This window comes from Balaenoptera borealis, assembly GCF_965194805.1.
Source record: "Balaenoptera borealis genome assembly, chromosome: 15".
NCBI lineage: Eukaryota > Metazoa > Chordata > Mammalia > Artiodactyla > Balaenopteridae > Balaenoptera > Balaenoptera borealis.
In genome coordinates, this window is record NC_138871.1 from 631735 (window position 1) to 644905 (window position 13171).

Here is a 13171-nt window from a genome sequence, read left to right on the forward strand (position 1 = left end):
TCTGAAATAAAAACTATCCAAGTCATGGTCCCTTTATCCAAACAGTAAGTATATCCATGCAGGAAGTCTAATATCTGAGAAGAAACTAAAGTTAAATTGCATATATCATATTCCTTCAATAGTTTGAGAAGGTCTATTGCTTTTAACAAGATTAGTATTACTCCATTTTAATACAAATATGTCAGGAGTACATAAACACAAGTACACCTGAAATACACCAGTGTTTAAACTTTTATTTCACACCATGCAAGGTCAATTATAACACATTAAAAAGTGACAACAGCTATAAGCTGCAATTTTACATTTATACATTGGAAATGTCCATTTTCAAAAGCTGAACATAATTACCATGTTGTCATAACAGCTAGGCTTCAATTCAACTGTTTATACAGGTAAAATCTACTATGAAAAACAATGATTTTATATCTGTCCACATTCTGTGATAATAATTCTTCGACTAACAGACCCTTTAGGAGAACCAAATGATTCAATCTTTTTCACAGTATCCATGCCATCTTTAACAAACCCAAATACTACATGCTTAAAGTCCAAATGCTCTGCTTTTTTCAGTGTTATGAAAAACTGAGAATTATTGGTATCCTTGCCTCGATTGGCCATGGATAGTAAGCCAGGACTGGTATGTTTCACATCAAAATTTTCATCTTCAAATTTATCTCCATAAATGGACCGTCCTCCTGTTCCATCGTGTTTGGTGATATCTCCCCCCTGAAAAAAGATTTCAATTAACAGGAATCTCAAATAAAATGTTAAAATACATACAGAACTAACCACTAAAGGGTAGGTCCTAAACACCCAGCTTCTTTGAGAATGTAGTCTGAAAACTCAGAAATACCCAGTTGTGAAAGAAGACAAAAAATGAAACGATCTTTTTCCCACCCTTGATTTCTAGCAGGTTCAAGGCATTAAAAATATGAACCGTTTTAGGCTGAAAGTTCTTGTGGGGACAGAAGCTGGGGGTGTGGAAATGCTAAAGAAGTCTAAAGAAAATTATAAGCACGGAGAAACACCCAAGTTTCCCAAGTTGGTGTGCTGCACATTTCTAGACACCCATTGTGATGTAGAGTTAAGACTTACTTGGCAAACAAAATCTGGAATCACTCTGTGAAAAATGGAGTTCTTGAAACCAAAGCCCTTCTCTCCAGTGCACAGTGCTCTGAAGTTCTCAGCAGTTTGAGGAACAATGTTTGAAAATAATTCCATGGTTATACGTCCCAGAGGCTCATCATCTGCGCAAACATCAAAAAACACCACAGGATTTGTCTCCTTTGCTCTGGGTGATACCTGTTCTTCCTGGAGTTTCAATAAATTCTGTTGACATTCTTCAAATTTTTTCTTAAAACAATCAGCCATTTCTTTAGTTTTAAATCTCACTGCAAGCTGTTCCACTTTGGCTTCTCCATCTATTGAACAACAAACAACACAGTGACCTTTGTGTTATAATAACTGTTATATTATAAATTGTTTTATGTATTTGTTATCAATTTTAGAAAAATCCCCAAACCGGAAAGAAGCATTTGCGTGTAGAGCTCACCAGCATAATCTGAGGCAGTCCAAACTAAAGCATTGTTGGAAACATTCAAGGGTTTCAGTTCCATTGTTCTGGTGATGACATGGTTTGCACACACTTTGAGCACCTGGTCTCTTCTCATGAGGACCCGGTAGTAATTCTTCATCGTGTGCCAGAGGATCTTCATGTCTCCAACCCCACGCTCCTTCCACTGACTGGCCTCTCGATCCCACCTGTAAAGTTTGGCTCTCTCTTTAAATAAAATTTCTTCATCTTCTTCTCCAGATTTTACTTCTACCTGTGACAAGAGATGAAATTATCTATAAGCTGCTGCTTATAAAATATTCCATAACAAATTCCAAGATCCAAATTCCTTAAGACACTGGCATGAACAGAATTTGAAACCTGTTAACATCCTAGGGTTACAAATACATCTGATTTGGATGAGGCAGGAAAAATTTGTCATTACACATTTTCCTCTTACGTAACATTCTTCCTCATTTTGGAAACTAAATACATTCTTTTACAGGAGAGGTTTCAAAAAAATGCTTGTTCTTAAATATTATCTGCTGATTGAGGTTGAAACTGATAAGAGTAATTTGCCTAAAACAACATTCTTGTCCAGAAAAAGTACAATTTACTTTTTATTGAAAGGACTGTGGCAAATATGAGATGAGATGTTGGTTGGGGATTTTTTTTTGCCCCTAGAATTATGTTACTGAAAACAAACATGAAAAATCAAGTTCTTCCCAAGGATTTCATATAGAATTTACCAAATAACATTTGTATATAAATTTTTTTAAAAAGACTATTTGAACTTAAAGGCTGAACTTCTAATAAAGAGCTTCCATTTGAAATGGTCAGTGTTCTGAAAGAAATGCAAATAAGGCCAGCCCTACAAATCAAGCCCATGTCAAGTTTTAAACTTAAAATGTGAAGTTATTAGTAAGGTTTTCATTCTTCAATATTTACCTCTGGTAATGACACTATTGGTTCAAAATGGATATCTTCATTATGAACTACCTCTTCATCACTACCATCTTCATCTTCGCCAACTTTACTGGTTGACTGTGCTCCGAACACAGCTGCTCCAGTGTTTGCCCACTGGAAATTTTTATCTGATGAATAAATTAGGATACTTAAACAGTGGTATCTATTTTAATAAGCTTTTAATCCCAGTTAGATTACTTTATGAATGAATCTAATTTCCAATGATGTAACATACTTCTAATAAAAATGTTTAAACTTGTACTCTTCTGGCATGTTAAACTCATGTGGTGAGTACACAGGACTTTTAGTAACGTTTATGCCTGGATATACAGATAGGGTCTAGGATCGTCTGAGCCTTAGGTCTTCATGACACTAAACTACACAAGAACTTTCAGTAATGAAGCAGGTTCTTAATTAAAAGTACATACTTTGAAACTCTGAAAACCCAGCTCAGCTCCAAAGGTAGTTCATTTCATAAAACATTCTATCACATGAAAAATATAACTTTTGAACCTAAAACTCTTCTCAAAGAAGCCAAATCTGCTACTTCCATATTAGCCGAAGCAGACTAAACACATGTTTATAACTTCTCTACCTCAACTTCCTCCTAAGGTAACTAGAGCTGGAGCTTAAACTTCTTGGCCAGGTGGCACTGGCAGCCTTGGGAGAAGCTGACCCCCACTCTCCTCAAGCAATACTAGGCTTAACTTGGTTAAGGGGTGAAAAGGCTCCCCACTCCCACACAGAGGAACAAAGACTTTTCCTCTCCCTCACAGGGAGAAGGTGAAAACTAAAAGCTTCTTCACCCACATCTCAAATTAAGGACCTAGCCTGCTAATACATTCCCCACTATCTTAGAGGAAAGAAACCTCTCAACTCTTCATCTCTTGCTGACAAATCACTGCTCTCTAATCCTACATCTGATGCAAAAACTCAGGAGAAGGCAAAAATGTCACGGATCAGTTAAAAACTCAGCACCCTGAAGAAAGAACAAAATGAGTGTCTAAAGCAGTAACTCCTAAGCCAGGTTTAATGAGGAGAAAAAAACAAGAAAAAAAAAATTCTTAAGAAGATACAGCAAAAGAATGCTCTGAAACAAGAAGAGCACAATCTCAGGTTGTGTGGGAACAGTAACCACAGATCTACATGATACACAGGCGTAGGGCTCAAAAATAACTGGCTCAGGAACTCCCAAGCAGAAAAAATTTTTAAATTACCCCAATACCCTGAGAGGTATGGCAGAAAGTCTCAAAATTCCTCTGAAGCAATGGTTCTTAACACTGGGTGCATATTAAAATAACACCAACAGCTTCTGTAAAATACCAATGCCTGGGCCGCACACCCAGAGAGCCCAACATAACTATGAGGTGTTTCTTTTTTCTTTAAAAAGCTCCCAAGAAATTCTAATATGAAGCCAAGAGTTGAAAACCACTGTTCTAAAGGGACAGAAGAACTTACACAGTAAGAGTATAAAGATGTGCACGTCAATAATACCAAGTTAACAACAACTGTGTTCTAGATAATAGTACCTAGGAAGATTCTACTCTGTGTCCGGGTTTAATGAAAACATTACCGAATCTCAAGGAAATACGATAAAATGTGTCAAATCACGGACAAAGGGGAGCAGCAGATAAACAGGTGTTCCTTGTGTTCTCTTAGTTTCCATATGAAATATTACACAAAAGACAGGGAGTGACCGACAGACCTGCCTGTGAAGAGGACTTTCAGGAGAAGACAGGGAAAAAAAGGAACAAAAGAAAACGTGAAACAAAAATAAAATGAACATAACAGAAGAGGAGGAAAGGATTAAAAAAAAAAAAGACTCCTGGTAGCTTAAAACCAACCAAAACAAAAAGTTTAAGATCAAAAAGGTCCACACAATGCCAGAAATAAGTTTAAAAAACAAAAAACCATTCTGGTGAAATTGATTACCTTAAAAAAAAAAAAAAAAAAAAAAATTAAATCCCACAAGCTCTTAATCAAAGAAGGCAAGATGAAATTCTAAAATATTAAAAAAACTTACAGTAGTGTGAAAATTCCCCATGAAAAGCTATGAAATTGATTCCAGGGGAATTTAGTTTCAAAATGCTATTCTGTGCTTATTAGCACAACCTAAATTAAATAAAGCAGGCATTCAACACGCAAGAAAACTAATGATAATTTAAAGGAAAGTAATGACCAAATCTGAAGATAAATAAAAAACATAAACAAAAGAACTGATAAAACCAAAAGCTACTTCTTTGAAAAGACAAAGCACAAATTCCTGTCAGATCCAAGAACAAAACAAGAAATGTAGTTTAAAAAAGAGCTTGGTAAATAATCTCACGGAAAAAGGAGTGAACATCAGCAAATAATACTCAGGGCGAGCCTCCCACATGGCATTTGAGTCTTGCCTACCTCACACTTTATTGTACAGTACTGATGGAGTACTTTGAAAAAGGTATACCAAGTATCAAGCAACCTAACACATCAATTTTTATTTGGCTTTTTATTTGTGGATAATTATACCCACTATACTGTTGTATCTGTTGACCTATAACCCTGTGACTTCAGGCTACTTATTAATAAATTAAAAATAAAGCAACCTGACATCAGTGAAGCTATGAATTCCAACATAACGTAGCATCTGAAGGTAATTTCTAAAAGTTTTATATGTGTTTCCATAATGACAGGAACTGGTTTTTTTGTTTTGTTTTTGCTGATTGGCTAAACCCAGTGTTAGTGAAACAAGTAAAAATATGTGAGAGGGAAGAACACTATTCTGAATTAGATTAATCATGTAAGTATGTATCTTCAATAAAATTTATTCGACAAATCAAGCATCTTGTTCAATTTAGGTGGTGCTCTAATCAGATACATGAAAGCTATCTTAAGAATGAGAAAATATGCTAATTGTTTCAAGCTTTTGAAACAGTCAAGGAAAAGGATTATTTTCTACAAATGATACCCAAATGGACCAAAAATAGAAAAAATCACTGGAAAAGATAGGAAAGCTCACCAGTTATAAATGATCACAACCCTTATATTAAAAAGCACAATCAAGGATACTGCAAAAATAAAAAACTGCAAAATCTCCTTAAAAATTACTGATGCACAAATCTTGAAATATTAGTAAATCAAAAGTGTAACTAAAAGAACAATCTGCCAATCCCAAGGTTATTCCAAAACTGGAGTGACGGTTCTGCATTTCAGGATGGGGAAGACTAGCACCATGAGTTACAATGAATTAAGAGAAAATTCTTATGGTTATATTAATAGTAGCAGAAATAACAATAAAACAGAAGCCCTTCCTTTATTACAACACTAGACAGCTGGAGGGTAGGGCTGGGGAAACAAATGGCCAGGTGAGTAACAAAGGGCTTGCTCCTCCAGGTGTGCATATTTCTGTAATACAATCATTAAAACCGCTCCTCCTGATCTTACCTTTGGACCCAAAAGCAAAATCCCCAGAATTACTGGAAGCCAAGTCTGCAAATGACAGCCCTGTGCTACTTCCAAATCCAAATGAAACTGTTTTGCTTTCCACTGGCAAAAGGAAAAGAGCAATTTAATATTTCATTTAATACACGTTGAATATCAAAGCTTTACTCAGGACCCAAAGAGAATGGGGGTAGGACCTGCTCTACTACTGAGAGGGATGGGGTGGGATGGGGTGTGGAACATTTATAATCTGGTTATCTCTCTGAAGAAAACTTATAAAAGACATCCAAGTTCTGAGCTTCTTCATTGTTATTAAGTTTTCAGGTACTGTTCTCAATGAACAATATACCAAAATCATACCCAAAATCATTTTTTAAAAATGAGATGTAGAGCTATACTAAGTCAGATAGAGAGCTATACAGTTTCTGCTTTACACAATCTAATATAATCTAAAACATTCATTCAAAGGCAGGATTTCAGGAAATATCTAAAGATTTTTTGTATTCTCAACTGTAAAAAATAAGCTCATAAAAGCGAAATATTTCATGCCCCTTTATACATCACAAATTTTGTTTTAAGAAAGGGAGTTTCTGGATCTGCATTTAAAAGTCTATCTTCTCAAAATCACAGGTGTACCTTATGTAGTAATGCATGCCTAGAAGGTTTTTATAAACATATATCAAATTGTACCTTGACTTGTAGAATCTGCATCATTTTGCTTTCTAGTAGATAAATCCACAGGTTTATCGGCAGTTTCAGAAGAAACAGGTGGTGAACTAATAGATTTGGTAGTAAACTCTGGTTCTTCATATTTACACAAAAATGGTACAGTCACTTTACTGCCATCTGTACACACACTGTCAGCCGTGCTAGTTATGTCCTCATTCTGGGATTTCTGCAAAGAGGAAGTAACAAATAACTATGCCATTAAGTACTGATTGACAAAAAGAATCATATACCCTATTTTAAAACAAATTGAGGACTTGGAGTTCTGGACAAAATGGAGTAAGCACACTTTTCTCTCTCCCATTCCACCCTGCATCCTACCTCTCCCAGCACCTACAGCTGAATTGGACTGAAACAGATAAAGCAACTAGAAGAAGCCTCTGAAAAGTGGATGAAAGCAGAAGGATTAAAAATCTCAAGACATGGGACTTCCCTGGTGGCGCAGTGGTTAAGAATCCGCCTGCCAATGCAGGGGACACGGGTTTGAGCCCTGGTCCGGGAAGATCCCACATGCCACGGAGCAACTAAGCCCGTGCACCACAACTACTGAGCCTGTGCTCTGGAGCCCGTGAGCCACAACTGCTGAGCCCACGAGCCACAACTACTGAAGCCCGCGCGCCTAGAGCCCATGCTGAGCAACAAGAGAAGCCACCGCAATGCGAAGCCCGCGCACCACAACGAACAGTAGCCCGCGCACCACAACGAAGAGTAGCCCTTGCTCGCTGCAACTAGAGAAAGCCCGCGCACAGCAACAAAGACCCAACACAGCCAAAAAAAAAAAAAATATACGTATATATATATGGCCCACCGGTGAGGAGCACTGGCTGAGATGCAGGTGGCAGCTAGGCCTAGTGATGAGACCACGGACAACTTGGCCTCCACAGGCCAGCCCGTCGGGGTCCCCGCACCACAGCCGGAACCCGAGGAGGTACTGGCCTGAGCCACGTGCCCCCATGCACACTGCTGGGGCGTGGGGGCACCTCCAGGCCACGTGGCCCATCATCCACAGGTGCCTGCCCCCAGCCAATGAGGCCAGTCCCTGCCTCCCGGACACAACCTCCTCCCAAACCCCCATAAGCAACCATGGGTTCCGGAAATGGACTGGGCTGAGCCGAGGAGGAGAAAAGCGAGGTCGTGCCTGAGCCCCTTTGCTGACCCGCTTCCTACCTGCCTACAGCGGGTGTCACAACAAGAAAGTACTGAACCTGGAGGAAGAGGGTTTCTGGCCAGAGCTGCTGGATGGTGGCAAGAGATTTGAGATTTTCTCTGACTGTCTCCCAGTTTTACAGAAAAAAGAAAGCCCCTCACTATGGTGGATGGTCCCCAGGTGTAAAGACTACTGGAGAGACAGGCAAAGTGACAATCTGAAATTCTGGCCTTACCAAATTCACTTTCAATCAAGACACCACAAACTTCCCCCCTCCTAAGAGCCATCTCATTAGAAAATGTATTTATAGTAAACTTCTGTTTTTAACTTAGGAAAAAGAGAAAGAAGAAAAAAAAAAAAGACTCTCAAGACCTGAGGGATAATCTTGGTGAGAACCCTGTGGGAAATTTTTCCTGCCCCCACCCACTAACCCACATCCCAGGCAGCGTACCAGAGCTGTCCAAAACTGCAGCTGCCGACGGCACAGACGGAAAAGGGTCCAAGAAAAGTCAACTCTCCTTGGCCGAGGGTGGGGAATGTCATGAAATGATCCGTGTGCTGAATGATCAGAAAAACTCTGAAAAGCTGTTCTAACAATGTTCCAAGTAAGGACAAATACTCTTAAGCCAAATGAAAAGATAGGTGTCAGGCAAAAAAATATAAAGCACAAAAGAAAATCAAATGGGACTTCACAATTGAAAAATACAATAACAGAAATAAAAAAATTTACAGAATGCTCCATCCAACTGCAGCAGTATACACGTTCCTCTCAAGCACGCATGGAACATTTATGAAGAAAGACCACGTTCTAGACCATAAAACAAACTTTAGCAAGTTCAAGAGAACAGAAACCATACAAAGTATACTCTCAGTCCATAATGGAATTAAACTAGAAATCACTAACAAATATAGCTGAAAAAAAATCTCCAAATATCTGGAGATTAAACAACACATTTTTAATACACATGTCAAAGTCTCTGGACAAATTAAAAATACTTTGAACTAAATAGAAATGAAACTACAGCTTACCAAAATTTGTGGTATGCCAACAAAAGCAAGGAAGGGGAACTCTGTACCGCTAAATGCGTATGTTAAAAAGAAGATCTAAAATCGGTAAACTTTCACCTTAAAAAACTAGAAAGAAGAGCAGTATAAATGGAAAGCACAAAGAACTAAAGAAATAATGAAAAGCAGAGCAGAGATCAATAAAACAGGAAACAGAAAAATTAATAAAATAAAAAACGGATTCTTTGAAAAGGTCAATAAAATTTGATAAACCTCTAGCCAAGCTCACCAAGGAAACAAAATAGATGCCATAAATTACTAATATCAGAAATGAAACAGGAGCTATCAACACTGATCCATGGACATTAAACAGGTAATAAATTTCAATGAACTTCATACACTTCACAAACCCTGTTATGCCCCAAAATTTGATAACGTAGAGGAAATGGACCAACCAATTCCTCAAAAGACACAACCTACCAAAACTGACATAAGAAATAGATAATATGAATAGGCCTATATTTATTAAAGAAAATGTTACCATCAATTAATATCCTTCCAAAAAAAAAAATAATGATAATAAGTACCAGGGGGCTTCCCTGGTGGCGCAGTGGTTGAGAATCTGCCTGCTAATGCAGGGGATGCGGGTTCGAGCCCTGGTCTGGGAAGATCCCACATGCCGCAGAGCAGCTGGGCCCGTGAACCACAATTACTGAGCCTGCATGTCTGGAGCCTGTGCTCCGCAACAAGAGAGGCCGCGATGGTGAGAGGCCCGCGCACCGCGATGAAGAGTGGCCCCCGCTTGCCACAACTAGAGAAAGCCCTCGCACCGAAACGAAGACCCAACACAGCCATAAATAAATAAATAAAAATTTAAAAATAAGTACCAGGCCCAGATGGTTTCAGTAGTAAATTCTATCAAACGTTTAAGAAAGAAATATTACCAATTCCTACAATGTGTTCCAGAAAAGAGAAGCAGAGGGAACACTCCCTAACAAGAGTACGTGAAGCAAAAACTGATAGGAGAAACAAACATGCTCGGCAACACTCCTCTCAATAATCAATAGAACGAGCAGAAAAAAATCAGCAAGGATAGACTGGACTTGTACAACACAGTATCAACTGATTGGATCTATTTAGAAACCTGTTTTCCCTGCAAAAACAATAATGAATGAACTGTGGTACATCCTCACAAGGGAATACCACCCAGTGACAGAAAGGAACATACTATCACTACACACAGTAACTGGGCCAAACCTCAAAGGCATTATGCTTTTGAGCTTAATGAGTGAGTGAAAAAAGCTAGTATCAAAGGTTACATAATGTATGATTCCATTCATGCTAGTCTGGAAAAGGCAAAAACGTAGAAACAGAAAACAGATCAGCAGTTACCAGAGGTTCTGGGTGGGGGAGGATCTGAACCGAAAGGGACAGTAGGAAGGAATTCTTTGGGGTGTTGGAACAGTTCTGTACACTGCCTGCCTGTGGTGGGGATTACAAGAATCCAGGCATGTGTAAGAACTCACAGAAAACATACACACAGCGAAAAGTGAATTTTCCTTACGTAAATCTATAAAATTAATACAAATGAAAAAAGTCGTTATTTCTTTTTTTTTTTTAATTTTTATTTATTTACTTATTTATGGCTGTGTTGGGTCTTAGTTCCTGTGCGAGGGCTTTCTCCAGTTGTGGCAAGCGGGGGCCACTCTTCATGGCGGTGCGCGGGCCTCTCACCATCGCGGCCTCTCCTGTCGCGGAGCACAGGCTCCAGACGCGCAGGCTCAGCAATTGTGGCTCACGGGACTAGTTGCTCCGCGGCATGTGGGATCTTCCCAGACCAGGGCACGAACCCGTGTCCCCTGCATTGGCAGGCAGATTCTCAACCACTGCGCCACCAGGGAAGCCCAAGTCATTATTTCTTAATGACTGAAGCACAAGGAGAAGACGGTCCATTCTGTTCGTGTCAAATGATTTAGGCTGACACAGCAGTATTATTCATAATAGCCAAAAAGAAGAAACAACCCAAATGACCATTAACAGATGAACGGGTAAACAAAATGTGGTATGTTCATACACTGGAATATTATTCGGCCATAAAAAGGAACGAAATACAGATAAATGCTACAATGTGGATATACCTCAAAAACTTACTAAGTAAAAGAAGACAGACACAAAGGACCACACATTATTATGTTTATATGAAATGTCAGAATAGGCAAATCTACAGAGACCAAGTACATCAGTGGTTATCCAGGCCTAGAGAAGATGGGTGGAAATGGGGAAGGGTGGTGACTGCTAGAGGTTAACAGGGCTTCTTTTTGGGATGATGAAAATGTTCTAAAACTGACTGTGGTAAATATACAAAAAACCACTGAGCTGTACATTTTAAAATGGGTGAATTATATCACAATTAATGTTACCCCAAAAACGCAGGGTAGATTACTTGGGGGAGGGGAGTGCGTAATCCAGCTCCTAATACATTCGCCACTTAAGAGTCCATGAATGAACAACTCTTGTAGACAAATCAAATACTGTATCCCCAATCCTCAGCACAGTGCCAGCTCATAGGAAGCACTTACAAATACAGTACACTTAGGTGTTTTATGCAAGGGATGCCTATCTGAAGATCTCGCATAGTCCAAGATGAATCAGACTGAGTATAAATCACGAAGGGTGCATCCTAAGAGGATGTATATCTACACCCATTACACAGCACGTCTCAGCTTTAATGGTTGTTAGTTCTCTGTTTTGTCTCTGTGTATCAAAGGGTGCTCTCCTCCAAAATTAAAATTCATCTTGGCAATTTCTTTTCAACCCTTACAGTGGCTTATCATGTTTAATTTCTGTACCAAAGGTATTTCTGAACAGCCCCTAGGACCGTTATTTAATGAACATTATGAGAGTGTTACAGGATATTTTACAAAAAGATTTTAAGTTATAACAATGATAACACAATAGTCACTCAAATAAGCCATTTCAACGCCTATAAACAGCACAGTTCACAAAACACTGACAAAAGATACCAAGTCCTGTGTGCACCACAGCTGGGAAAAGAATAAACAATGTACAATTCAGTCCGTGCATCAGCACAGAGATTATTTTTCAGTGTTGTAAGTTTTGAAAAGCATAAATTTTAAATAAATATTTTTAAGTTTTGCACACAAAAGAGTGAGGCCAAATTTAAAATGCATTGTTTCAATCTGCACAACCCAACTTTATATTATGACTGTATTGTATCTGCTGAATGAAAAACTGGATCCTAAAGCCTCCAGCAGGGAATCCCCTGGTGGCGTAGTGGTTGAGAATCCACCTGCCAATGCAGGGGACACGGGTTCGAGCCCTGGTCCGGGAAGATCCCACATGCCGCGGAGCAACTAAGCCCGTGCACCACAACTACGGAGCCTGCGCACCCAGAGCCCAGGCTCCACAACGAGACGCCACCACAATGAGAAGCCCGCGCACCGCAAGGAAGAGTAGCCCCCGCTCGCCGCAACTAGAGAAAGCCCGTGCACAGCAACGAAGACCCAATGCAGCCAAAAAAAATTTTTTTTTAAAATAAATTTTTCAATAAATAAATAAAGCCTCCAGCAGCAGCAATTAGAGAAGATGATTAACAGAAATCGCGTATCGTGTACTTCCACCGAGTCCAGGGAAACTGCTGAGGGATTTAAAATATACTTCAGATTTAGCATAGCAAGGCCGCTGATGGAAAAACTTCAGATAGGGCTTCCACAAATCTATTTGGTTATAAACAAGGAAGTAATGTCTTTGCATCAGCTGATGGCCATTAGCTATACGTGCACTGATGAATAAGCTGAAGCCTATGGAACAGGCGGCATATCCTAGGTGGATAGCTAAAAAAGCAGGCCAGCTAGACTCCTCAGAGTCAGACAGACGGTGAAGGGTAGTAAGTCTCCTACAGACTCAGGCCATGTGTTGGGCCATGTCTCTCTCTACCCACGTATCCTTTAAATAAAACACTGCATTCATAACTAACTCCAGGACTCTATTTCATTTTAACCATCTTTCCAACAATTTTTAAAAAACAGTATTTCGGGCTTCCCTGGTGGCACAGTGGTTGAGAGTCTGCCTGCCAATGCAGGGGACACGGGTTCGAGCCCTGGTCTGGGAAGATCCCACATGCTGCGGAGCAACTGGGTCCGTGAGCCACGGCTGCTGAGCCTGCGCGTCTGGAGCCTGTGCTCCACAGCAGGAGAGCCTGCGACGGTGAGGGGCCCGCGCACCGCGATGAAGAGTGGCCCCCACTTGCCACAACTGGAGAAAGCCCTCGCACAGAAACGAAGACCCAACACAACCAAAACTAAATAAATAAATTAATTAAAAAAAACAAACAA

The 13171-nt window shown here is 39.6% G+C and overlaps 1 protein-coding gene across 5 annotated transcripts in view; it reads right to left on the reverse strand.

Moving 5' to 3' along the window:
* Positions 1 to 213: 213 nt before the first annotated feature.
* Positions 214 to 13171, reverse strand: part of RGPD4 (RANBP2 like and GRIP domain containing 4) — a 54601-nt gene continuing 41643 nt past the window's right edge. For 4 of the 5 annotated variants that reach the window (XM_082357303.1, XM_082357301.1, XM_082357300.1 and 1 more), the window contains 6 exons: positions 6629 to 6833; positions 5942 to 6043; positions 2501 to 2646; positions 1553 to 1826; positions 1096 to 1421; positions 214 to 726 (listed from right to left, as the gene is read on the reverse strand). In XM_082357303.1, the coding sequence (XP_082213429.1) occupies positions 421 to 726; positions 1096 to 1421; positions 1553 to 1826; positions 2501 to 2646; positions 5942 to 6043; positions 6629 to 6833 (1359 nt within the window). In that variant the 3' untranslated portion in view covers positions 214 to 420. The remainder of the gene's footprint in view (positions 727 to 1095; positions 1422 to 1552; positions 1827 to 2500; positions 2647 to 5941; positions 6044 to 6628; positions 6834 to 13171) is intronic. The other variant, XM_082357302.1, reaches the window with a different exon arrangement.